Source organism: Zosterops lateralis, assembly GCF_965231275.1.
Source record: "Zosterops lateralis genome assembly, chromosome: 36".
NCBI lineage: Eukaryota > Metazoa > Chordata > Aves > Passeriformes > Zosteropidae > Zosterops > Zosterops lateralis.
The window spans coordinates 627538-654616 of record NC_139796.1 but is presented as its reverse complement, the minus strand read 5'-3'; the positions used below and the strand labels follow the sequence as shown (position 1 = coordinate 654616).

Here is a 27079-nt window from a genome sequence, read left to right as displayed (position 1 = left end):
ATTGGAAAAAAAAAGGGGAAAAATGGACAAAAAAATAGGAAAAGAAATGGGGGAAAAAGGGGAAAAATAGAGAAAAAAATGGGGGGAAAAAAGGGAAAAATTGGGGGGGAAATGGGGAATAAATGGGGAAAATGGGGAAAGAGGCTCCCCCTGCCCAGGGACTGCCCGGCTGAGGTCAAAATGGGGAGAAAAAGAGAAAAAATGGGGAAAAACGGACAAAAAATGGGGAAAAAATGGGAAAAAACAGGGGAAAATGGACAAAAAAAAGGGGAAAAATGGAGAAAAAATATGGGGTAAAATGAGGAAAAAATGGGGGGAAATTGAAAAAAAAATGGGGAAAATTTGAAAAAAAAAAGGGAAAAAATAGAGAAAAAAAATGGGGGAAAATATGGGGTAAAATGGACAAAAAATGGGGAAAAATGGTGAAAAAATGGGAAAAAATGGTGAAAAAATGGGGAAAAAATGGGGAAAAATGGTGAAAAAATGGGAAAAAAATGGGGAAAAATGGGGAAAAAATGGAGAAAAAAATTGAGAAAAAATGGGAAAAAATAAAAGGGGGAAAATGGACAAAAACATAGGAAAAGAAATGGGGAAAAATGGGAAAAGAAATGGGGAAAAAAGGGAAAAATAGAAAAAAAATGGGGGGAAATGGACAAAAAATGGGAAAAAATGGGGAAAAATATGGGAAAAATGGACAAAAAATGGGGAAAAAATGGGAAAAATGGGGAAAAAATAGAGGAAAAAATGGGGGAAAAATGGGGGAAAATAGAAAAAAAAATGGGGGGAAAATGGGAAAAGAAATGGGAAAAAATGGGAAAAAATAGAGAAAAAATGGGGGGAAAATGGACAAAAAATGGGAAAAAATGGGAAAAAAATGGGGAATAAATGGGAAAAAATAGAGGAAAAAAAATGGGGAATAAATGAGGAATAAATGGGAAAGAAATGGGAAAAAATGAGGAGAGAAATAAGAAAAAAAAAGACAAATAAAAGGCAAAAAAAAAAAGAAAAAAATGAGAAAAAAAACCAGAAAAAAAAGGAAAAAAAATTGGAAAAAAAGACCAAACCAAAAAAAACACCAGAAAACCCAAAACTCCTCATTCCTGGGGTGATTTTTTTCCCTTTTTCTCTGATTTTTTGCCTCATTTTTGCCCATTTTTTGCCCCATTTCAGGTTTACAGGTTGATGAAGAATTGCTGGGAAAACGAGGCCTCGTTTCGTCCGACCTTCCCCAACCTGGTCCCTGTTCTCAGGAGCCTCCAGGAGAAATATCGAGCTCAGGCTCCTTCTGTTTTTAATCTTTGTTGAGGAAAAAACACAAAAAAAATAATGGAATTGAGGGAAAAAAATCCCCAAAAAATTCGGTGGAATTTGGGGGAAAAAAACCCAAAAAATCCCCAAAAAATCCCCCCAAAAATCCCCAAAAATCCTCCAAAAATCCCAGAAAAATTCAGTAAAATGGGGAAAAAATACCCCCAAAAATTTGGTGGAAGTTGGGGGAAAAAATCCCCAAAAACCCCCAAAAAATCCTCAAAAAATCCCCAAAAAATCCCCCAAAAATCCCCCAAAAATCCCTGAAAAATTTGGTGAAATTGAGGGAAAAATACCCAAAAAATTTTGTGGAAGGAAGAGAAAAAAATCCTCAAAAATCCCAGAAAAATTCCAGAAAAATTCAGTAAAATGGGGAAAAAATACCCAAAAAAAAATCAGTGGAAGGAAGAGAAAAAAAATCCCAAAAAATCCCCAAAAAATCCCAGAAAAATTCAGTAAAATAGGGAAAAAATCACCAAAAAATTTGGTGGAAAGAAGGAAAAAAATCCAAAAAAATCCCAAAAAAATTCTGTGGAATTGAGGAAAAAATCTCTGAAAATTTTGGTGGAATTTGGGGGAAAAAATCCCCCAAAAATCCCAGAAAAATTCACTGAAATGGGAGAAAAAAATCCCCAAAAAATTCTGTGGAATTGGAAAAAAAATTCCCCAAAAAATCCCCCAAAAATTGAGTAAAATTGGGGAAAAAATACCCCAAAAAATTCAGTGGAATAGGAAAAAAAAAATCCCCAGAAAATCACAGAAAAATTTGGTGGAATTTGGGGAAAAAATACCCAAAAAATTTGGTGGAATTTGGGGGAAAAAAATTCCCCCAAAAATCCCAGAAAAATTCAATGAAATGGGAGAAAAAAATTCCCAAAAAATCCCCAAAAATTGGGGAAGAAAATCCCCAAAATTTGGGAAAATCCCCTAAATTTGGGGGGAAATTCCTGGAATTTGGGGAAAATTCCTGCATTTTTTCTAAAAAATTCTTGGAATTTGGGGGACCCAAAAGGTCCCAAAATAAAGGATAAAAAAAAGTTCTTTGGAGTCTTTTTTTTTTTGGGATAATTTTGGGTTTATTTTGAGGTTATTTTTGGGTTTGTTTTGGGGTGATTTTGGGGTCTCTATTTGAAGATTTTTTGGGGGGGTTTTGGGGTTATTTTTGGGTGTTTTTTGGATTTTTTAGGGTTTTAAGGGTATTTTTGGGTGATTTTGGGATGATTTTGGGGTTATTTTGGGGTCTCTATTTGGGGATATTTTTGGAATCTCTCCGCGATAATTTTGAGGTTGTTTTGGGGGTATTTTTGGGTTAATTTTGGGTTATTTTGGTTTATTTTCGGTTTATTTTCGGTTTATTCCGACGCGCCCAACCCTCCACCCAAACCAGCCAATCACCTCCCTCCATCTTCAACCCTCACCCTTCCCACCCAATCCCCATCCCCGACACATCCCCCCCTTCCTCTTACCCAATCCCAACCCCCGACACATCCCCTCACCCTTTTACCCAATCCTAACCCTCGACACATCCTTGTCCCTTCCCACCCAATCCCCTTCACTCACACATTTCCTCACCCTTTTACCCAATCCCAACCCCCGACACATCTTAAACCATCTCCACCCAATCCCCATCAGCGACACATCCCCCCTCACGTCTTACCCAATCCCCATCACCGACACATTCCCCCCGTTCCTCTTACCCAATCCCAACCCCCGACACATCTTAACCCTTCCCACCCAATCCCCTTCCCTCACACATCCCCCCTTCCTCCCATCCAATCCCCACCGCCGACACATTTTCCTCACCCTTCTCACCAATCCCAACCCTCGACACATCCATGTCTCTCCCCTTCCCCACCCAATCCCCTTTAGTCATACTCCCGCCGAGCTTTTCCACCAATCAGCGCGCGCGTTGTTCCTCCCTGTAGCGGCGAGGGCGGGGCCGTGATGGCGGCGGCGGTGTCGGGGAGCGGGGCCGGGCCCGGACCGGGAGCGGAACCGGCGGCGGGTCCCGCCCGCGCCCCCGAGGAGGAGCTGCCGCCGCTGGAGCCCCAAGAGATTCGGAGGCGTTTGGAGCAAAGCGAGCGGCAGTTCCGGAACCGGAGGAAGGTTTTGATCCGCGGGTTACCGGGGGATGTCACGAATCAGGTGTGAGCGGGGAAAGGGAGGGGCGGGAACCGAACGGGGAGAGGGAGGGGAAAGGGAAGGGGGTGGAGCTGATTGATGAGTGATCAGTGATCGATAAGTGATCGCTGATCGATATCGGGTGTGTGATCAATACCGAGATCATCAGGGATCCCTAATCAATAAGTGGTCACTGATCGATACTGGGTCTCTAATCAATACTGGAGCCGTCAGGGACCTCTAATCAATACCGGGCCCCTAATCAATACTGGGCCCCTCAGGGATCCCTAATCAATACAGGGCACCTAATCAATATCTGATCACTGATCGATACTGGGTCTCTAATCAATACTGGAGCCCTCAGGGACTCCATATCGATAACTGATCACTAATCAATAACTGATGACTAATCAATAACTGATCACTGATCAATACTGGGTCCCTAATCAATACCTGACCCCACAAGGATCACTAATCAATAACTGATCACTAATCGATAACTGATCACTGATCAATACCTGGTCCCTGATCAATACTGGAGCCCTCAGGGACCTCTAATCAATACCTGATCCCAAATGAATCAATATCAGATCTCTAATCAATACCAAAATCCAAATCAATACCTGATCACTAATCAATAACTGATCAATAATCAATACCTGATCACTGATCAATACCCAAATCCCCCAAATTTTGTCCAAATTCCTCCAAAATCCCCAAAATTTCCCTCAAATTTTCCCCAAAATCCCCAAATTTCCCCAAAATCCCCCAAATTTCTCCCAAAATCCTCCAAATTCTTTAAATTTTCCCCAAAATCCCTCAAATTTTCCCCCAAATTTTCCCAAAATCTCCCAAATTTTGTCCAAATTTCTCGCAAAATTCCTCAAATTTCCTCCAAAATCCCCAAATTTTCCCTCAAAATCCCCAAATTTCCCCCAAATTCCCCAAATTTTCCCCAAAATCCCTCAAATTTTCCCCCAAATTTTCCCAAAATCTCCCAAATTTTGTCCAAATTTCTCCCAAAATTCCCCAAATTTTCCCCAAAATCCCCAAAATTCCCCCAAATAATTGAAATAATTTGAATTTTTCCTGTTTTTTTTCAGGACATCCACGAGCTGCTCAAGGATTACGAACTCAAATATTGTTTTGTGGACAAATACAAAGGAACAGGTAAAAAAAAAATTGGGGAAAAAAGGGAAAAATTCCAATTTTTACACCCAAAATTCCCTTTTTTTTAGGATTTTTTTTCGTTTTTTAAATATTTTTTTTTTTAGGATTTTTTTTCCTTTTTTAAATCAATTTTTTAAAGATTTTTTTTTTTTTCCTTTTCTAAATAATTTTTGGGGGATTTTTTTCCCTTTTTTAAATCAAATTTTTGAGGATTTTTTCCCTTTTTTAAATCGATTTTTTTTAAGAATTTTTTCCCTTTTTCAAATCAATTTTTTGAGGATTTTTTTCTCTTTTTTAAATCAAAATTTTTTTAGGAATTTTTTTCTTTTTTAAATCAATTTTTTGAGATTTTTTTTTCCCTTTTAAATCGGCTTTTTTTTAGGAATTTTTTCCCTTTTCCAAACTCCCTTTTTCCAGGAATTTTTCCCTTTTCCAAACCCCATTTTTTAAGGAACTTTTCCCTTTTTCAAACTCACTTTTTACAGGAATTTTTCCCTTTTCTAAATTCCCTTTTTCCAGGAATTCTCCCCTTTTCCAACCCCTTTTTTTTCCCCAATTTCTCCCATTTCCAAACCGCGTTTTTTCCGCCATTTCTTCCCTTCTCCAAACCCCATTTTTTCAGGAATCCTTCCCTTTTCTAAATATTTTTTCCCCCAATTTCTCCCTTCTCTAAACCCCATTTTTTGAGGAATTTTTCCCTTTTCCAAACCCCTTTTTGCCCTTTTCCAACCCCCTTTTTCCCCCAATTTCTCCCATTTCCAAACCGCGTTTTTTTCCGCCATTTCTCCCTTTTCCAAAACCCAATTTTTTCATGACCCCCAACTCCTCCCAAACCAATTTTTTTTTTGTTTTTTCCAGCCTTTGTGACCCTCCTGAACTCGTCGCAGGCCTCCTCATCCCTCTCTGAGCTCCAGGGCAGGTCCCTGCGGGGACAAAACCCCCCTTGGGCCCCCCGCCCTGCCCGGCCCCAAAACAACTCGTTTTTCAAGGGATTTTTCCCATTTTTCCAGGAATTCTTCCCTTTTCCAAACCCCTTTTTTCCACTATTCTTTCACCTTTCCAAACCCCATTTTTTGAGGACTTTTTCCCTTTTCTAAACCCCATTTTTTAAGGAATTCTCCCCTTTTCCCCCCAATTTCTCCCATTTCCAAACCGCGTTTTTTCCGCCATTTCTCCCCTTCCCAAAACCCCAATTTTTCCACTAATCCTCCCCTTTTTCAAACCCCATTTTTCCACTAATTCTTCCCTTCTCCAAACCCCATTTTTCAGGAATTATCTCCCTTTTCCAAACCCTCTTTTCCCCCATTTCCAACCCCCTTTTTCCCCCAATTTCTCCCATTTCCAAACCGCGTTTTTTCCGCCATTTCTCCCCTTTCCAAAACCCCATTTTTTTAGGATTCCTCCCTTCTCCAAACCCCATTTTTTCAGGAATTCTTCCCTTTTCTAAGTCTTCTTTTCCCCACAATTCCTCCCTTCTCTAAACCCCATTTTTTGAGGAATTTTTCCCTTTTCCAACCCCCTTTTTCCCCCAATTTCTCCCATTTCCAAACCGCGTTTTTTTCCGCCGTTTCTCCCTTTTCCAAAACCCAATTTTTTCATGACCCCCAACTCCTCCCAAACCGTTTTTTTTTTGTTTTTTTCCAGCCTTTGTGACCCTCCTGAACTCGTCGCAGGCCTCCTCATCCCTCTCTGAGCTCCAGGGCAGGTCCCTGCGGGGACAAAACCCCCCTTGGGCCCCCCGCCCTGCCCGGCCCCAAAACAACTCGTTTTTCAAGGGATTTTTCCCATTTTTCCAGGAATTCTTCCCTTTTCCAAACCCCTTTTTTCCACTATTCTTTCCCCTTTCCAAACCCCATTTTTTGAGGAATTTTCCCCTTCTCCAAACCCCATTTTTCAAGGAATTCTTCCCTTTTCCAAACCCCTTTTCCCCCCAATTTCTCCCATTTCCAAACCGCGATTTTTCCGCCATTTCTCCCCTTCCCAAAACCCCAATTTTTCCACTAATCCTCCCCTTTTTCAAACCCCATTTTTCCACTAATTCTTCCCTTCTCCAAACCCCATTTTTCAGGAATTATCTCCCTTTTCCAAACCCCCTTTTCCCCCTTTTCCAACCCCCTTTTTCCCCCAATTTCTCCCATTTCCAAACCGCGTTTTTTCCGCCATTTCTCCCCTTCCCAAAACCCCAATTTTTGATGATTCCCCCCCATTTCCAAACCCCATTTTTCCACTAATTCTTCCCTTTTCCAAACCCCCTTTTTTCACTATTCTTTCACCTTTCCAGACCCCATTTTTTCCAGGAATTCTCCCCTTTTCCAAACCCCATTTTCCCCATTTCCAAACCGCGTTTTTTCCGCCATTTCTCCCCTTCCCAAACCCCCAATTTTCCAATGAACCCTCCCCTTTTCCAAACCCATTTTTCCCATGAACCTTCACCTTTCCAAACCCCATTTTTCCACTAATTTTTCCCTTTTCCAAACCCTCTTTTCCCCCATTTCCAACCCCCTTTTTCCCCCAATTTCTCCCATTTCCAAACCGCGTTTTTTCCGCCATTTCTCCCCTTTCCAAAACCCCATTTTTTTAGGATTCCTCCCCTTCTCCAAACCCCATTTTTTCAGGAATTCTTCCCTTTTCTAAGTCTTCTTTTCCCCACAATTCCTCCCTTCTCTAAACCCCATTTTTTGAGGAATTTTTCCCTTTTCCGACCCCCTTTTTCCCCCAATTTCTCCCATTTCCAAACCGCGTTTTTTCCGCCATTTCTCCCTTTTCCAAAACCCAATTTTTTCATGACCCCCAACTCCTCCCAAACCATTTTTTTTTTTGTTTTTTCCAGCCTTTGTGACCCTCCTGAACTCGTCCCAGGCCTCCTCATCCCTCTCTGAGCTCCAGGGCAGGTCCCTGCGGGGACAAAACCCCCCTTGGGCCCCCCGCCCTGCCCGGCCCCAAAACAACTCGTTTTTCAAGGGATTTTTCCCATTTTTCCAGGAATTCTTCCCTTTTCCAAACCCCTTTTTTCCACTATTCTTTCCCCTTTCCAAACCCCATTTTTTGAGGAATTTTCCCCTTCTCCAAACCCCATTTTTCAAGGAATTCTTCCCTTTTCCAAACCCCTTTTTCCCCCCAATTTCTCCCATTTCCAAACCGCGTTTTTTTCCGCCATTTCTCCCCTTCCCCAAACCCCAATTTTTCCACTAATCCTCCCCTTTTTCAAACCCCATTTTTCCACTAATTCTTCCCTTCTCCAAACCCCATTTTTCAGGAATTATCTCCATTTCCAAACCCCATTTTTTCCCCTTTTCCAACCCCCCTTATTTAAGGAATTCTTCACTTTTCCAAACCGCGTTTTTTCCGCGATTTCTCCCCTTCCCCAAACCCCATTTTTCCATTAATTCTCCCCTTTTCCAAACCCCATTTTTTCAGGAATTCTTCCCTTTTCTAAGTCTTCTTTTCCCCACAATTCCTCCCTTCTCCAAACCCCATTTTTCAAGGAATTCTCCCGTTTTCCAACCCCCTTTTTCCCCCAATTTCTCCCATTTCCAAACCGCGATTTTTCCGCGATTTCTCCCCTTTCCCCCCCCAAAAAAAACCCTTTTCTTTTTTATGAAACCAAACCATTTTTTCCCATTTTTTCCAGCCTTTGTGACCCTCCTGAACTCATCCCAGGCCTCCTCAGCTATTGAACAGCTCCAGGGCAGGTCCCTGCGGGGGCGGCAGCTCCTGGTGCAGCTCCAGCCCTCGGATTCCGTTCTGTGCGTGGCCAACCTGCCCCGGCTCCTGACACAGAACCACTTTGAGGAGCTGGTCAGGCCCTTTGGGAACCTGGAGAGGTGTTTTTTGGTTTATAGTCACAGCACGGGGCATTCCAAAGGGTAAGGGGAGAAATGGGGAAAAAAAGGGGGGAAAAAATGGGGGGGGAATGGGGGAAAAATGGGGGAAAATTGGGGAAAAATGGGGAAAAATTGGGGGAAAAAATGGAGGAGAATGGGAAAAGAATAGGAGAAAAATGGGGGAGAAATGGGAAAAGAATGGGGGAAAAAATGGGGAAAGAATGGGGAGAAATTGGGGGGAAAACGGGGAAAGAATGGGGGGAAAATGGGGAAAAATGGAGAAAGAATGGGGGGGAAATGAGGGAAAAATGGGGAAAAAATGGGAGGGGAAATGAGGAAAAAATGGGGAAAAATGGGGGAAAAATGGGGGAAAAATGGGGAGAAAATGGGGGAAAAATGGGGAGAAAATGGGAGGGAAAATGAGGGAAAAAATGGGGGAAAAAGGGGGAGAAAATTGGGAGAAAATGGGAAGGAAAAGGGGAAAAATTGGAGGAGAATGGGGAAAGAATAGGGGAAAAATGGGGGAAAATGAGGGAAAAATGGGGAAAGAATGGGGGGGAAAATAGGGAAGAAAATGGGGGAAAAATGAGGAAAAAATGAGGGGAAAATGGGAGAAAAAATGGGGAGAAAATGGGGGGGAAATGGGGAAAAATGGGGAAAAAATGAGGGGAAATGGGGGGGGAAATGGGGGGAAAATGGGAAAAAATGGGGGAAAATGGGAGAAAAAATGAGGGAAAAATGGGGAGAAAATGGGAGGGAAAAGGGGGAGAAAATGGGGGAAAAAATGAGGAAAAAAATGGGGGAAAATTGGGGGAAAGAATGGGAGAAAAAGGGGAAAAAATGGGAAAAGAAAGGGGGAAGAAATGGGAGAAAAAATGGGGAAGAAATGGGGAAAAAAAAATGAGGGGAAAAATGAGAAATGGGGAGGGGAAAAGGAGAAATGGGAAGGGAAGCAGCTTCTTCCTCTTCCTCCTCCTCCTTCTTCTTCTTCTATTTCTTCTTTTTCTTTTTCTTTTTCTTTTTCTTTTTCTTTTTCTTTTTCTTTTTCTTTTTCTTTTTCTTTTTCTTTTTTTTTCTTCTTCTTCCTCTTCTTCTCCTTCCTCTTCATTTTCCTCTTTTTTTCCTCTTTTTTCTTCTTTTTCTTTTTTTCTTCTTTTTTTCTTTTCTTCTTCTTCTTCTTTTCTTCTTCTTCTTCTTCTTCCTCCTCTTCTCCTTCCTCTTAATTTTCCTCTTTTTTTTCTTCTTTTTTTCTTCTTTTTTTCTTATTTTTTTTCTTTTTTTTCTTCTTTTTTCCTCTTTTTTCTTCTTTTTTTCTTCTTTTTTTTTTTCTTTTTCTTTTCTTCTTCTTCTTCTTCTTCCTCCTCCTTCTTCTCCTTCCTCTTCCTTCTCCTTCTTCATCTTTCTCTTCTTTCTTCCTTTTCTTTCTTCCTCTTCTTCTTCCTCTTCTTCTTTTTCTTTTCTTCTTCTTCTACTTTTTTTCTTCTTCAAAAGCCCTTGAAATGAATCAGAAAAACCCATTTCCTTGCCTTGGCAGAGCTCACACCTTGAGGTTTTATTTTAGATAAGAAATTACTTTAAAAATCAACATTTTATCCCATTCCTACCTAAAAAATCACCACCAAAACCCCCAAAATTCCAATTTTTTTCACCCAAACTCACCCCAAACCCCCAAAATTTTCTCTCCCCAGCTACGGATTCGTGGAATACATGAAAAAAGACTCGGCAGCCCGAGCCAAATCCGAACTGCTGGGGAAACAATTGGGCACCAGGAGTTTATTTGTTCACTGGACCGAGGCCGGGCAGCTGAGCCCGGAGCTGCTGCACTCGCGGTGTCTCTGCGTGGACAAACTGCCCCACGGCTTCGGGGACCTCCCCAGGCTCAGGGGGATGGCAGCGGCCACCTGTGAGCCCCAATTCTGCCAGGTGAGCTTTGGGACAAATTTGGGATATTTGGGGTGAAGTTTGGGGTCTTTGGGAAGGATTTAGGGTGAGGTTTGGGAGTCGCGAGTGGTTTATTTGTGGTTTGGGACCTTTGGGAGGGGTTTAGGACCTTTGGGAAAGGTTTGAGAAGGGTTTTAGAGACCTGGGAGGGGTTTGGGATCCTTGGGAGGAGTTTGGGATCTTTGGGGTGAAATTTGGGACCTTTAGGGTGAAATTTGGGGTCTTTGGGAAGGATTTAGGGTGAGGTTTGGGAGTCGCGAGTGGTTTATTTGTGGTTTGGGATCTTTGGGAGGAGTTTAGGAGCTTTGGGAGAGGTTTAGGATGGGATTTAGAGACCTGGGAGGGGTTTGGGATCCTTGGGAGGAGTTTGGGACCTTTGGGGTGAAATTTGGGATTTTTGGGGTGAAATTTGGGGTCTTTGGGAAGGATTTAGGGTGAGGTTTGGGAGTCGCGAGTGGTTTATTTGTGGTTTGGGACCTTTAGGAGGGGTTTAGGACCTTTGGGAAAGGTTTGAGAAGGGTTTTAGAGACCTGGGAGGGGTTTGGGACAAGTTTGGGATCCTTGGGAGGAGTTTGGGGTCTTTGGGGTGAAATTCGGGGTCTTTAGGGTGAAATTTGGGGTGTTTGAGGGGGGTTTGGGGTGAGATTCGGGAGTCGCGAGTGGTTTATTTGTGGTTTGGGACCTTTGGGAGGAGTTTAGGACCTTTGGGAGAGGTTTAGGATGGGCTTTAGAGACCTGGGAGGGGTTTGGGATCCTTGGGAGGAATTTGGGACCTTTGGGGTGAAATTTGGGATTTTTGGGGTGAAATTTGGGGTCTTTGGGAAGGATTTAGGGTGAGGTTTGGGATCTTTGGGAGGGGTTTGGGTGAGGTTTAGGATGGGTTTTAGAGACCTGGGAGGGGTTTAGGTGAGGTTTGGGAGCTTTGGGAGGGGTTTGGGCTTCAGAGATTTGGGGTTCAGTGAAGGATTTGGGGTTCAGGGATGGATTTGGGGTATATTTAGGGTCCATTTTGTGTCCCCAGCTGGCTGTAGGACAGGATGGACACCTGAAGGGCTTTGGGATTTTAGGATTTAGGATTTTCTCAGGGATTTCTCTCCCCCAGCTGGCTGTGGGACAGGACGGGCACCTGAAGGGATTTGAGATTTGGGATTTTGGGGTTCATTGAGGGATTTTTGTGTCCCCAGCTGGCTGTGGGACAGGACGGGCACCTGAAGGGCTTTGCAGTGCTGGAATTTCCATCCCCCGAAGCGGCTGAGCAGGTCCAGGCCCAGCTGGACGGGGCTGCCCTGGCTGGGAACCACATCAGGGTCTCCTTTTGTGCCCCCGGCCTGGCTGGACGGAGCATGTTGGCTGCTCTGATCGCGGCCCAGGGCATGGTGAGTGAGATTTGATATCCTTATCAGCATTCCTATCATCCTTATCAGCATCCTTATCATCCTTATCAGCCTTATCATCATCCTTATCAGCCTTATCATCATCCTTATCAGCCTTATCATTGTTATCATCATTGTTATCGTCCTTATCGTTGTTATCATCCCTTCTCGTCATTGTTTGTTATTGTTGTAATCGTTGTTATAATCATTGTTATCATCCCTATCATTGTTGTCATTCTTATCATCATCCTTATCATCGTTCTTATCATTGTTATTACTGTTATCATCGTTTTTAGCGTTCTTATCATTGTTATCATTCTTATCTTCATCCTTATCATCCTCACCTGCCTGGTCACAGCATGTTGGCTGCTCTGATTGCGGCCCAGGGCATGGTGAGTGAGATTTGATATCCTTATCAGCATTCTTATCATCCTTATCAGCCTTATCAGCCTTATCATCAGCCTTATCAGCCTTATCATTGTTATCATTCTTATTGTCATTGTTGTTGTTGTTGTTATCATTGTTATCATCCTTATCATCATCCTTATCATTGTTATCATTGTTATCATTGTTATCATTATCATTCCCCCAAATTTCCTTTTTTCCCCAAAAAATTTCCTTTTTTCCCCCCAAAATCTCCTTTTCCCCCCCAAAATTCCCTTTTTTCCCCAAAAAGTCCCATTTTTTCCCCCCAAATTTCCCATTTCTTTCCCCCAAATTTCCTTTTTTCCCCCCAAAATTTCCTTTTCCCCCCTAATTCCCTTTTTCTCCCCAAAAAATTTCCCTTTTATCCCCAAAAATTCCCTTTTTTCCCAAAAAATTCCCTTTTTTTGGCCAAAAATTTCCTTTTTTCCCCCAAAAAAATTCCCTTTTTTCCCCCCAAACTCCCATTTTTTTCCCCCAAATCTTCGTTTTTTCCCAAATTTTATTTTTTTGCCCAAAAAATTTCCTTTTCCTCCCAAATTCCCATTTTTCCCCCCCAAACTTCTTTTTTTTCCCCCTAATTCCTTTCCCCCCATTTCTCCCTTTTTCTCCCCAAAAATTCCCTTTTTTTCCCCAAAAAAATGCCCTTTATCCCCAAAAATTCCCTTTTTTCACCCAAAAAATCCCCTTTTTTCACCCCAAAATTCACTTTTTTCCACCCAAAACTCCATTTTTTTTCCCCAAAACTTCATTTTTTTCCCCAAATCTCTGTGTTTTTCCCAAAAAATTTTATTTTTTCCCCAAAAAAATCTCTTTTTTTGCCCAAAATGTTTATTTTTCTCCCCAAACTCAGGCCCTGAACCGCGGGAAGGGGCTCCTGCCCGAGCCCAACATCCTGCAGGTCCTGGGGAGCCTCGGCCGCGGCCCGGCCCCGCTGCAGCTGCTGCTCAATCCGCTGATCCACGGGGCAAAACAGGGTAAAAATCGGAGAATTTGGGAAAATTGGGGAAATTGGGGAAAAAAAATGGTGAAAAACGGTGAAAAAATGGGGAAAAACGGTAAAAAAATGGGGAAAATAGGGGGGAAAAATGGGGAAAAAAACAGGAAAAATTGAGGAAAAAATTGGAAAAAATTGGGAAAAAAAATCAGGAAAAATTGGGAAAAAACAGGAAAAAATTGGGAAAAAAATCAGGAAAAATTGAGGAAAAAATGGGAAAAAAATGGGAAAAAATCAGGAAAAAATGGGGAAAAAATGGGAAAAATGGGGAAAAAAAACAGGAAAAATTGAGGAAAAAATGGGAAAAAATTGGGAAAAAAATCAGAAAATATTGGGAAAAAACAGGAAAAAATTGGGAAAAAATCAGAAAAAAATTGGGGAAAAACTGGGAAAAAATCAGGAAAAAAAGGGAAAAAATCAGGAAAAAATCAGGAAAAAAAGGGGAAAAAATGTGAAAAAAATCAGGAAAAAATGGGAAAAAATCAGGAAAAATTGGGGAAAAATCAGAAAATATTGGGAAAAATACAGGAAAAAATTGGGAAAAAAATCAGGAAAAATTGAGGAAAAAATGGGAAAAAAATGGGAAAAAATCAGGAAAAAATGGGGAAAAAATGGGAAAAATTGGGAAAAAAAACAGGAAAAATTGAGGAAAAAATGGGAAAAAATTGGGAAAAAAATCAGAAAATATTGGGAAAAAACAGGAAAAAATTGGGAAAAAATCAGAAAAAAATTGGGGAAAAACTGGGAAAAAATCAGGAAAAAAAGGGGAAAAAATGTGAAAAAAATCAGGAAAAAATGGGAAAAAATCAGAAAAAAAGGGGAAAAATGTGAAAAAATTTGGGAAAAATTTTGTGATAAAATTTGGTAAAAAATCTGTAAAAAATGGTTAAAAATTTGGAATATTTTGTCCCCCCAGGTCTCCTGGGAGCTGCCCCAAACCTCCCCCTGGGCCCGGGGCCGGCGCTGCTGCAGCTCCTCAATAAACACTCACAGGTGGGAAAAAAAAGGGAATTTTGGGGGGTTTTTTGGGGTTTTTAGGGATTTTTAAAAAAAGAATTTATGAGGATTTTTTGGGAATTTTTTGGGGATTTTTTCGGAATTTTTTAGGGATTTTTTTAGGAATTTTTGGGGATTTTTTTAGGATTTTTTTGGGAATTTTTGGAGGATTTTTTTAGGATTTTTTGGGAATTTTGGGGGGATTTTTTTGGGAATTTTGGGGGATTTTTGGGGATTTTTTTAGGATTTTTTGGGGAATTTTTTGAGGATTTTTTGGGTTTTTTTGGGGGGATTTTTAAAAAAAGAATTTATGAGGATTTTTTTAGGATTTTTTGGGGATTTTTTTGGGATTTTTTGGGGGATTTTTTGGGGATTTTTGGGGATTTTTGGGGGGATTTTTTGGGAATTTTTTTAGGATTTTTTTGGGAATTTTTTGGGATTTTTTTGGGATTTTTTGGGGATTTTTTCCGAATTATTTTAGGATTTTTTTAGGATTTTTTGAGGAATTTTTGGGGATTTTTTGGGATTTTTTTTGGGTTTTTAGGGATTTTTAAAAAAAGAATTTATGAGGATTTTTTTAGGATTTTTTGGGGATTTTTTGAGGATTTTTTCGGATTTTTTTGGGGATTTTTTGGGGATTTTTTGGGGATTTTTTGAGGATTTTTTCGGATTTTTTTGGGGATTTTTTGAGGATTTTTTCGGATTTTTTTGGGGATTTTTTGGGGATTTTTTTAGGATTTTTTGGGGATTTTTTGGGGTTTTTAGGGTTTTTTAAAAAAACAATTTATGAGGATTTTTTTAGGATTTATTGGGATTTTTAGTGGGATTTTTTGGGGGATTTTTTGAAATTTTTTTAGGATTTTTTGGGGGTTTTTTGGTTTTTTTTTTTTTTTCCGGGATTTTTGGGGGTTTTTTTTTGAAGATTTTGTGGGGAATTTTTTGATATTTTTTAGGATTTTTTTTGGGTTTTTTGGGGAGATTTTAGGAATTTTTGGGGGATTTTTTTGGGAATTTTTTAAGGGGGTTTTGAGGGTTTTTTGCAGTTTGTTTTTGAATTTTTAGGGTTTTTTTGGAGGGGTTTGGGAATTTTTGGGGGGTTTTTTTTGGTGGGAATTATTGGGATTTTTTTTTCATTTTTTTTAGGATTTTTTTGGGTTTTTCTGTGGTTTTTTCTGTGGTTTTATCTCATTTTTCTCTATTTTTTTTTTTGGCAGAAACCCGGAATTTTGGGGGATTCCCCTTTGAGTTCCCTCCCCCTCCCCCCTGGGAAACTCCTGGGGGAAATTCCTGCAGGTAAAACACAAAAATTCCCCAAAATTTCCCAAAAAATTCCAAAAAAAATCCCCCAAAAAATCCCCAAAAAATCCCCAAAAATTCAAAAAAAAAATCCAAAAAAAAAAAATCCAAAAAAATCCCCAAAAAATTCCAAAAAATCCCCCAAAAATTCCAAAAAAATCCCAAAAAAATCCACAAAAAAATTCCAAAAAAATCCACAAAGAATTCCAAAAAAATTCCAAAAAAATCCCCCAAAAAATTCCAAAAATTGCCCCCAAAAAATTCACAAAAATTGTGAAAAATTCACAAAAAGTCCCAAAAAATTTGCAAGAAATTCAAAAAATTCACAAAAATATTCCAAAAAAAATTTGCAAAAAATTCTTATTTAATTTTCATTATAAATTTTTAATTTTAATTATCTTCTTTTTAATTTTAACTTGAATTTTTATTTTTTAATTTTAATATTAATGTTTTAATTTTTAATTTTTAATTTTTTAAATTTAATTTTAATTTTTGAATTTTAGTTTTAATTTTTAATTTTAAATTTTAAAATTTTAAATTTTAATTTTAATTTTTAAATTTTAAAATTTAAAATTTTTTAATTTTAATTTTAATTTTTTTAATTTTAATATTAATTTTTTAATTTTAAATTTTTAAATTTTTTTTTTAATTTTAACTTTAATTTTAATTTTATTTTTTTTCCCTGCAGGAAAATCCCCAATTTTTGGCTCTTTCGTTGCCGAGAGGGACAAAAGGAGCCCCCGGGGGGGTTTGGGGGGCCCCAACCCCAAAACCACGAGGGGAGAAAATGGAGCGGTGAGAGAACCCCAAAAATCCCCCAAAAATCCCCCAAAAAATCCCCCAAAAATCCCCCAAATTTCACCCAAAAATTCCCAAAAATCCCCCAAAAATCCCCAAAATTTCACCCAAAAAATCCCCCAAAAAATCCCCCAAATTTCACCCAAAAATCCCCCAAAAATTCCAAAAAAATCCCCCAAAATTTCACCCAAAATTCTCCCAAAAAATCCCCCAAAAATCCCCTTAAAATCCCCCAAAATTTCTCAAAAATTCTCTTAAAATTCACCCAAAATTTCTCAAAAAATCCCCAAAAATCCCATTAAAAATCCCAAAAAAATCCCTTAAAATCCCCTTAAAATACCCAAAAAAATCCCAAAAAAATCCCCTTAAAATCGTAAAAAATCCCCCAAATTTCCCCCAAAATTCCCCCAAATCCCCCCAAAATTCCCCTAAAATTCCCCAAATTCTCCCAAAATTTCACCCAAAATTCCCCCAAAACTTCCCCAAAATTCCCCCAAAAATCCCCAAAATTTCACCCAAAAATCCCCCAAAAATCCCCCAAAAATCCCCCAAATTTTCACCCAAAAATCCCCCAAAATTCCCCCACCCAAAATTCCCCTTAAAATCCCCTTAAAATCCTCAAAAATTCCCCCAAATTTCACCAAAAAATCCCTTTAAATTCCCCCCAAAAATCCCCTTAAAATCCAAAAAAATCCCAAAATTTCCCCAAAATTTCCCCAAAATTCACCCAAAATTCCCCCAAAAAATCCCAAATTTCCTCAAATTCCCTGAAAATTCCCCAAATTCCCAAAATTCCCCTTAAAAATCCCATTAAAATCCCCAAAAAATCCCAAAAAAATCCCTTAAAATCCCCTTAAAATACCCAAAAAAATCCCAAAAAAATCCCCTTAAAATCGTAAAAAATCCCCCAAAATTCCCCCAAATTTACCCCAAAAAATCCTAAATTCCCCCAAAAACCCCAAAATTCCCAAATTCCCCCAAAATTCACCCAAAATTTCCCAAAAAAATCCCCAAAATTCCCCTTAAAATACCAAAAAAACCCAAAAAATCCCCCAAAAATCCCTTTAAAATCCCCAAATTTCGCCCAAATTTCACCCAAAAAATCCCAAATTTCCTCAAATTCCCCGAAAATTCCCAAAATTTCCCTAAAAATTCCCAAATTTCCCACCCCAGGTGTCTCTCCTGGGGGAGCCCCCGCGGGATTTCCGTCTCCCCCTGAATCCGTTTCTGAACCTGCAGAGTCTCCTCCCCCCTCCCCGTCCAGGTGAGAAATTTAAAATTTTTTAACCCAAAATTATCTTTTTTTTTAATTAAAATTATCTTTTATTAACAAAAAAAAAATAATTATATATAATTACGCTTTTTTTCTGTGAAAAAATCCCATTTTTTGGGAAAAAAATCCCATTTTTTAGGGGAAAATTCAGATTTTTTTTCCCCAAAAATTCAATTTTTTAATGGGAAAAAAAATCCCTTTTTTTTTAAAAAAAAATCCCTTAATTTCCCCCCTTTTTCCCCAAAATTCCCCTTTTTTCCCCCAAAATCCTTTTTTTTTTTTTCCCCAAAATTCTCTTTTTTTATTAAAAAATCGTCCTTTTTTTGGGAAAAAAAATCCCTTTTTTTTTGAGGAAAATTCCCAGTTTTTCTTCCCAAAAAAAATCCCTTTTTTTCCCAAAAAATTCCACTTTTTTTCCCTAAAATTCCCTTTTTATTCCAAAGAAATCCGTTTTCCCAAAAAATTCCATTTTTTTCTGGAAAAAAATCCCATTTTTTTCCCCAAAAATCCCAATTTTTCCCCCAAAAATCCCAATTTTTTCCCCCAAAATTTCACTTTTTTCTCCCAAAATTCCACCTTTTTTTTTGGGAAAAAAAATCCCATTTTTTAGGGGGAAAATTCAAATTTTTTTCCCAAAAATTCACATTTTTTCAGGGAAAAAATCCTCTTTTTTTTTTTTTTCCCCAAAATTCCCTTTTTTTTTCTCTCCAAAATCCATTTTTTTTCCCCCAAAAAAATCCCTTTTTTTAATAAAAAAATTCCAAATTTTCGCTGGGGAAGAAATCGATTTTTTTTAGAAAAAAAATCCCATTTTTTTGGTGTAAAAAATCCCCATTTTTTGGTATTAAAAATCCCATTTTTTTCCTCAAAAATTCCCATTTTTTTGGTATAAAAAATCCCCATTTTTTGGTATAAAAATTCCAATTTTTTTTAGAAAAAAATCCCATTTTTTTGGAAAAAAAAATCCCCATTTTTTTGGTATTAAAAAATCCTATTTTTGAGTTAAAAAATCCCATTTTTTTGGTATAAAAAAATCCCATTTTTTGACAAAAAAATCCCCATTTTTTGGTATTAAAATTTTCTTTTTTTTTAGAAAAAAATCCCTTTTTTTTTGTAAAAAATCCCATTTTTTGGTATAAAAAAATACCATTTTTTGGTATAAAAATCCCATTTTTGGCATTAAAAAATCCCTTTTTTTTCCCCCAAAAATCCCCATTTTTTTTCCCTCAAAATTCCCATTTTTTTTTCATCTTTTTAACCAAAATTTTATTTTATTTTTCAGCCACAGGAAAAGTTTTTGGGGCCAAATCGGGAATTTTGGGCCCCCCCAGGTCGGATCCTCCCCCCGAGTTCCCCCAGGTGAGAAAAATTCAAATTTTTTGGGTTAAAAATGAAAATTTTGGGGGAAAATTTGGGGTTTTTGGGCAAAATTTGGGAATTTTGGTGCAAAATTTGGGTTTTGGGAAAAATTTGAGTTAAAAAATCCTCAATTTTTTGTGGTTTTTGGGGTGGAAATTTGGGATTTGGGTAAAAAATTTCTCAATTTTTATGTTTTTGGGGCAAAATTTGGGATTTTGGGTAAATTTTGGGTAAAAAAAATCCCCAATTTTGGATTTTTTGGGTGAAAATTTGGGATTTTTGGGACAAAATTTGAGATTTTTGGGTTAAAAAATGCTCCAGTTTTATTATTTTGGGCTGGAAATTTGGGATTTAGGTAAAAAATGGGTAAAAAAATCCTTTATTTTTATTTTTCTAGGGTGGAAATTTGGGATTTTTCATCAGGTTTTGGGATTTGGGTAAAAAAATCCTGAATTTTTATGTTTTTGGGGCTGGAAAATTGAGATTTTAGGGGTGGAAATTCAGGATTTTTGGCAGTTTTTGGGATTTCAGGGCGGAAATTTGGAATTTGGGTAAAATTTGGGTTAAAAAAATCCATTTTTATATTTTTCAGGGTGGGAATTCTGGATTTTTGGCAGTTTTGGGGATTTGGGGTGGAAAATTGAGATTTTTACCTGGAAATTTTTGATTTTTGGCTGAAAATTCAGATTTTGGCCTCGAAAATTGGATTTTATGGTCAAAAATTCAGATTTTTGCCTGGAAATTCAGATTTTGGGGCTGAAATTCAGATTTTGGGCTCGAAAATTGACATTTTATGGCCAAAAATTCAGATTTTTGCCTGGAAATTTGGATTTTTGGCCTAAAAAATTCAGATTTTTGCCTGGAAATTCAGATTTTAGAGCCACAAATTCAGATTTTGGCTCAAAAATTGACATTTTATGGCAAAAAAATCAGATTTTTGCCTGGAAATTCAGATTTTGGGCTGAAAAATTGACATTTTATGGCCAAAAATTCAGATTTTTGTGCTAAAAATTCAAATTTTTGGCCTAAAAATTCAGATTTTTGCCTGGAATTTTTTGATTTTTTTGTCAAATTTTATTTTTTTTCCCTTTTTTTTTCCCCTTTTTCAGGTCTCCTCCTCGCCAGGGCTGGACAGGGGGGGTTTTGTTCCCCCCTTTTTTCCGGGTTCCCCCAGTTCCTGTTTCAGCAGCGGCCTCAGGGCGGGGCTAAAGCAGAGTCACCTCGGCAAGGTCAGGATGGAAAAAATTACATTAAAATTCATTTTAAAATCCTCTAAAAATGCCCTAAAAATCACTTTAAAATTCCCTTAAAAATTAAAAAAAAAATCCAGCAAAAATCGCCTTAAAATCGCCTTGAAATTCCTTAAAAATAGAAAAAAAATCCTGTAAAAATCGCCTTTAAAATCCCTTAAAAATAAAAAAAATCCTGCAAAAATTACCTTAAAAATCCCATTAAAATCCCTTTAAAATCCCTTTAAAATTCTCTTAAAATCCCCTAAAAGTCACATAAAAATCCGTAAAAAAAATCCTGTAAAAATTCCCTAAAAATCCCATTAAAAATCCCATAAAAATCCCCCTAAAAATCCCTTAAAAAATAAAAAAAAATCACTTTAAAAATGAGTTAAAAATAAAAAAAAATCGCCTTAAAAATGAGTTAAAATTGCCTTAAAATTCCCTAAAAATCCTGAAAAAAATCCCATAAAAATCCTGTAAAAATCACCTTAAAAATCCCGTAAAAATCCCCCTAAAATCCCATTAAAACCCTGTAAAAATGTACGTTAAAAGTCGCTTTAAAATCCCATAAAAATCACCTTTAAAATACCCTTGAAATCCCATTAAAAATCCCATAAAAATCCCCCTAAAAATCATCTTTAAAAATCACCTTAAAAATCCCGGGGCTAAAGCAGAGTCACCTCGGCAAGGTCAGGACGGAAAAAATTACGTTAAAATTCATTTTAAAATCTGTTAAAATATCGTAAAAATTGTATTTAAAATTACCTAGAAATCCCATAAAAATTCTGTAAAAATCCCGTAAAAATCGCCCTAAAAATGAGTCAAAATTCCCCCTAAAAATCCCTTAAAAGTAAAAAAAAAAATCACCTTGAAAATCCCATTAAAATCACCTTTAAAATTCCCGAAAAATCCCCTTAAAAATCCCATTAAAAATCCTGTAAAAATCACCTTTAAAATTAGTTAAAATCACCTTTAAAATCCCTTTAAAATCCCATAAAAATCTTGCAAAAATCCCGTTAAAAATCACCTTTAAAATCCCCTAAAAATCCCCTAAAAATCTCATAAAAATCACCTTAGAAGTGGCTTTAAAATCCCTTTAAAATCCCATAAAAATCCCTTTAAAATCCCATAAAAATCCTGTAAAAATCCTCTAAAAATCTCATAAAAATCCCATACAAATCCCCTAAAAATCCCTTAAAAATAAAAAAAAATCCTGCAAAAATCACCTTAAAAATCCCATTAAAATCTGTAAAAAAATGAGTAAAAATTGCCTTAAAATCCCCTAAAAATCACCTTTGAAATCGCCTTAAAAATCCCATTAAAAGTCCTTTAAAATAAAAAAAATCCTGCAAAAAAATCCCATTATGTGACATTAAAAATCCCATTATAAATCCCGTTAAAAATCCCATTAAAATCCCATTAAATCAGCTTTAAAATCCCATAAAAATCCATTTAAAAAATCCTGTAAAAATCACCTTTAAAAGTCCATAAAAATCACCTTAAAATTCCCATTTAAAATCCCATTAAAATCGCCTTAAAAATCTCCTTAAAATCCCCTAAAAATCCCGTTAAAAATCCCATAAAAATCCCGTTAAAAATCCCATTAAAATCCCATAAAAATCCCCCTAAAAATCATCTTTAAAAATCACCTTAAAAATCCCGGGGCTAAAGCAGAGTCACCTTGGCAAGGTCAGGGCAGAAAAAATTACATTAAAATTCATTTTAAAATCCTCTAAAAATGCCCTAAAAAATCACTTTAAAATTCCCTTAAAAATTAAAAAAAAATCCAGCAAAAATTGCCTTAAAATCGCCTTGAAATTCCTTAAAAATAGAAAAAAAATCCTGTAAAAATCGCCTTTAAAATCCCTTAAAAATAAAAAAAAAATCCTGCAAAAATCACCTTAAAAATGAGTTAAAGTTGCCTTAAAAATCCTTTAAAAATCCCCTAAAAATCCTGTAAAAAATTCCATTAAAATCACCTTAAAAATCCCATAAAAATCCCGTTAAAATTGACTTAAAATCCTCTAAAAATCCCGTAAAAAATCCCATAAAAATCGCCTTAAAAATGGCTTTAAAATCCCATAAAAATCACCTGTAAAATTCCCTTAAAATCCCGTAAAAATTGCCTTTAAAATTTCCTAAAAATCCCCTAAAAATCCTGTAAAAAATCCTGTAAAATTCGCCTTAAAAATCAAAAAAAATCCTGCAAAAATCGCCTTAAAAATCCCATAAAAATCCATTTAAAAATCACGTAAAAATTGCCTTAAAATCCCCATGAAAATCGCCTTTAAAATTCCCTAAAAATCTCCTAAAAATCCAATTAAAAATCCTGTAAAAATCCTCTAAAAAATCCCTGAAAAATCTTCTTAAAACCCCATAAAAATCCCCAAAAATCCCTTTAAAAATCCCATTAAACCCCTTTAAAAATCCGTTTAAAAACCCCAAAAAATCCCTAAAAATCTCCCTTAAAACCCCATTAAAAATCCCAAAAAAATCCCTTTTAAAAATCCCATTAAATCCCTTTAAAAATTCCATTAAATCCTTTAAAAATCCCTAAAAAATCTCCTAAAAATCCCTTAAAAATCCCCAAAAAATCCCTTTAAAAAAATCCCATTAAATCCCTTTAAAAATCCCTAAAAAAATCCCATTAAAAATCCCTTTAAAAATCCCTTAAAATCCCTTAAAAAATCCCTTTAAAAATCCCATTAAACCCCTTTAAAAATCCCTTAAAAAACCCAAAAAATCCCTAAAAATCTCCCTTAAAACCCCATTAAAAAATCCAAAAAAAATCCCTTTAAAAAATCCCATTAAATCCCTTTAAAAATTCCATTAAATCCTTTAAAAATCCCCAAAAAAATCTCCTAAAAATCCCAAAAAAATCCCTTAAAAATCCCCAAAAAATCCCTTTAAAAAATCCCATTAAATCCCTTTAAAAATCCCTAAAAAATCCCTTTAAAAATCCCTTAAAAATCCCATAAAAATCCCCAAAAAATCCCTTTAAAAAAATCCCATTAAATCCCCATAAAAAATCCCTAAAAAATCCTTTAAAAATCCCATAAAACCCCATAAAAATCCAAAAAAAAATTCCCTTTAAAAATTCCCATTAAATCCCTTTAAAAATCCCTAAAAAAACCCTTAAAAATCTTTAAAAAACTCCTAAAAATTCAATTTTTTTTTCCTCCCAGGGCGTTTCCATCCCCCCGAGCTCTGAGTCCATCGTGGCCTTGGCACCTCCCACCTCCCACCTCAAGGTACAAAAATCCCCAAAAACCCCAAAATTCCCAAAATTCTTCCCAAAAAAACCCAAATTCTTCCCAAAAACCCAAAAATCCTCCCCAAAAATCCCAAAAAAACCCAAATTCCTCCCAGAAAATCCCCAAAAAATCCCCAACTCCTCCCAAAATTCCCAAAATTCTCCCCAAAAAACCCTAAAAAACCCAAATTCTCCCCAAATTCTTCACAAAATCCCCAAATTCTCCCAAAAAACCAAAAAAATTCTCCCCAAAAATCCCCAAATTCTCCTCAAAATCCCCAAAATTCTCCCCAAAAATCCCCAAAATTCTCCCCAAAATCCCTAAAAATCCCTAAAATTCCCAAAAAAACCCAATTCTTCCCAAAAAATCCAAAAAAATCCCAAATTCCTCCCAAAATTCTCCCGAAAAATCCCAAATTCTTCACAAAAACCCCAAAAAATCCTCCCCAAAAATCCCAAAAAAACCCAAATTCCTCCCAGAAAATCCCAAAAAATCCCAAATTCCTCCCAAAATTCCCAAAATTCTCCCCAAAAAACCCTAAAAAACCCAAATTCTCCCCAAATTCTTCACAAAATCCCCAAATTCTCCCAAAAAACCAAAAAAATTCTCCCCAAAAACCCAAATTTTCCCCAAAAACGCAAAAAATTCTCCCCAAAAATCCCCAAATTCTCCTTAAAATCCCCAAAATTCTCCCCAAAAATCCCCAAAATTTTCCCCAAAATCCCTAAAAATCCCTAAAATTCCCAAAAAAACCCAATTCTTCCCAAAAAATCCAAAAAAATCCCAAATTCCTCCCAAAATTCCCAAAATTCCCCCGAAAAATCCCAAATTCTTCACAAAAACCCCAAAAAATCCTCCCCAAAAATCCCAAAAAAACCCAAATTCCTCCCAGAAAATCCCCAAAAAATCCCAAATTCTTCCCAAAATTCCCAAAATTCTCCCCAAAAACCCCTAAAAACCCCAAATTCTTCACAAAATCCCCAAATTCTCCCAAAAAACCCAAAAAATTCTCCCCAAAAATCCCAAATTCTCCCCAAAATTCCCCAATTTATTCCCAAAACCCAAAAAATCCTCCCCAAAAATCCAAAAAAATCCCAAATTCCTCCCAAAATTCCCAAAATTCTCCCTAAAAAACCCAAATTCTCCCCAAATTCTTCACAAAATCCCCAAATTCTCCCAAAAAACCCAAAAAATTCTCCCCAAAAATCCCAAAAAACCCCAAATTCCTCCCAAAATTCCCAAATTCTTCCCAAATTCTCCCCAAATTCTCCCAGAAAATCCCAAAAAATCCCAAATTCCTCCCAAAATTCCCAAAATTCTCCCCAAAAAACCCTAAAAAACCCAAATTCCTCCCAAAATTCCCAAAATTCTCCCCAAATTCTCCTCAAAAACCCAAAAAATCCCCAAAATCCCAAAAAATTCTCCCCAAAACCCCAAAAAACCACAAATTTCTTCCCAAAAACCCCCAAATTCTTTCCAAAACCCCCAAAAATTCAAAAAAATTTGGGAATAAATTTTTAAAAATTCCAAAAAAAATTCCAAAAAAATTCAATATAAATTCGGAAAAAAATTAAACAAAAAATTCAAAAAAAATTTTAAAAATTTCAAAAAAAATTCCGAAAAAATTCAAAATAAATTCAAAAAAAATCAGAAAAAAATTCAAAATAAATTTTAAAAATTTAAAAAAAATTCAAAATAAATTAAAAATAAATTTAAAAAATTTAGAAAAAAAATCCAAAAAAAAAAGAAAAAAAATCAAAAATAAATTTGAAAAAAATTAGGAAAAAAATTCAAAATAATTCAAAAAAATTCAAAATAAATTAGAAAAAAATTCAAAATAAATTCAAAAAAAATCAGAAAAAAAATTCAAAATAAATTTTAAAAAAATCAAAAGAAATTCAAAAAAAATTAGAAAAAAATTTCAAAAAAATTCAAAAAAAAATTCAAAACAAATTAGAAAAAAAATCGAAATAAATTAAAAAAAAATCAGCAAAAAAATCAAAATAAATTTAAAAAAAATCAGCAAAAAAATCAAAATAAATTCAAAAAAAATTCAAAAAAATTCAAAAAAATTCAAAATAAATCAGAAAAAAATCCAAAAAAAATCCAAATAATTCCACACAAACTAATACGAATTAAATACAATTTTTAATAATTAAAACTAATTAATTTTAATGATTTTTTCTCTTTTCCAGACCCCCTTGGGAGGCCAAAAACGCGGATTTTCTCACCTTTTGCCGTCGCCGGAGCCGAGCCCCGAGGGCTCCTACGTGGGGCAGCACTCGCAGGGCCTGGGGGGGCACTACGCTGACTCCCACCTCAAGAGAAAGAGGATTTTTTAGGGAAAAATACCCAAATTTTAGTTAAAAAATAGAAGGAAATGATCCCAGAAAAATCCCAAAAAAAATCCCCAAAAAACGGAAAAAAAAACCAAAAAAAAAGGGGAAAAAAACAAAAAAAAACAAAAAAAAAAATCAAAAAAAAGGGGGGAAAACCCCCAAAAAAAGGGGAAAAAATGAGAAAAAAAGGGGAAAAAATCGCCCAAAAAAAGGGGGAAAAAAACAAAAAAAAGAGGAAAAAATGGGAAAAAAGAAAAAAAAAAGAAAAAAAAAATAGGGGAAAAAACGCAAAAAATGGGGAAAAAAACCCACAAAAAATGGGGAAAAAAACCACAAAAATGGGGAAAAAAACCCCCAAACAAATCTCCAAAAAAAGGGAAAAAAATCGCCCAAAAAAGGGGAAAAAAAAACCCCAAAAAAGGGAAAAAAGGGGAAAAAAACCCAAAAAATCTATGAAAAAACAGGAAAAAAAACAAAAAGGGAAAAAAAACCCAAAAAAGGGGAAAAAAAATGGGAAAAAAATGAAAAAAAAATTAAGAAGAGGGGAAAAACCCAAAAAAGGGAAAAAATCCCAAAAAAAAACTGAAAAAAAAAAAAACAACCCAAAAAATGAAAAAATAACCCCAAAAAAAGGGGAAAAAAAAACCAAAAAGGGAAAAAAATAAAAAAAAAAAAAAAGAAAATAAAAAGCACCAAAAAAACGAAAAAAAGAACCAGAAAAGGCGGAAAAAAAATGAAAAAAAAAAAAAAAACCCAAACAAACAAAAGAAACCGAAACAAAAAGGCGGGGAAAAAAAAAAACCACAGAAAGGGGGGGAAAAAAATGGGAAAAAACCAAAAAAATAAAACAAAAAAATCCATAAAAACGGGGGGGGAAAGCAAAAAAAAATCCAAAAAAAACGGGGGAAAAAAAAGCAAAAAAACTGCAAAAATAAAACGAAAAAAAAAGAAAAGTCAAGAAAAGGGAAAAAGGTTTTTTTCCTCAATTTTCAATTAAAAAAAATCCCCAATTTTATTTTTTTTCCTGATTTTGGGTTTTTTCCCCTCAATTTTCAACAAGAAATTCCAAAATTTGGGGGTTTTCCCCTCAATTTTCTAATTTTGAGGATTTTTTCCTCAATTTTAAATAAAAAAATCTCAATTTTGGGTTTTTTCCCCTCAATTTTCAACAAGAAATTCCAAATTTTTGGGTTTTTTCCCCAGTTTTCAATAAAAAATTCCCAAATTTTTGGTAAATTTTAATATTTTTTGGGTAATTTTAATAATTTTTGTGTAATTTTAATAATTTTGGGATAAATTTCCTCATTTTTGGGATCATTTCCTTCATTTTTGGGCTTTTTTTCTCCTTTTTCTCCCTTTTTTGAGGTGAAATTTC

The 27079-nt window shown here is 36.2% G+C and overlaps 2 protein-coding genes across 3 annotated transcripts in view; both read left to right on the top strand.

The window, feature by feature from the left end:
- Nucleotides 1-2396, top strand: part of TYK2 (tyrosine kinase 2) — a 29322-nt gene extending 26926 nt beyond the window's left edge. The window contains exon 18 of the mRNA XM_083881866.1: nt 1171-2396. Within this exon, the coding sequence (XP_083737992.1) occupies nt 1171-1305 (135 nt within the window). The 3' untranslated portion in view covers nt 1306-2396. The remainder of the gene's footprint in view (nt 1-1170) is intronic.
- An 845-nt stretch (nt 2397-3241) lies between these two features.
- On the top strand, nt 3242-26393 carry RAVER1 (ribonucleoprotein, PTB binding 1). Of its 2 annotated transcripts, XM_083881859.1 has the most exons (15): nt 3242-3453; nt 4533-4599; nt 7430-7490; nt 8292-8465; nt 10112-10346; nt 11549-11740; nt 13014-13137; nt 14074-14150; nt 15368-15446; nt 16138-16244; nt 17421-17511; nt 18809-18879; nt 19989-20108; nt 23297-23362; nt 25561-26393. In XM_083881859.1, exons 1-15 carry the CDS (start codon nt 3253-3255, stop codon nt 25705-25707), a joined length of 1812 nt encoding a protein of 603 aa, XP_083737985.1. In that variant the 5' UTR covers nt 3242-3252; the 3' UTR covers nt 25708-26393. The 2 variants fall into 2 exon arrangements, with proteins under 2 accessions (XP_083737985.1, XP_083737984.1); XM_083881858.1 differs by lacking the exon at nt 7430-7490 and having other exon boundaries at nt 8231-8465; nt 18803-18879.
- The last annotated feature ends 686 nt before the right edge of the window (nt 26394-27079 follow it).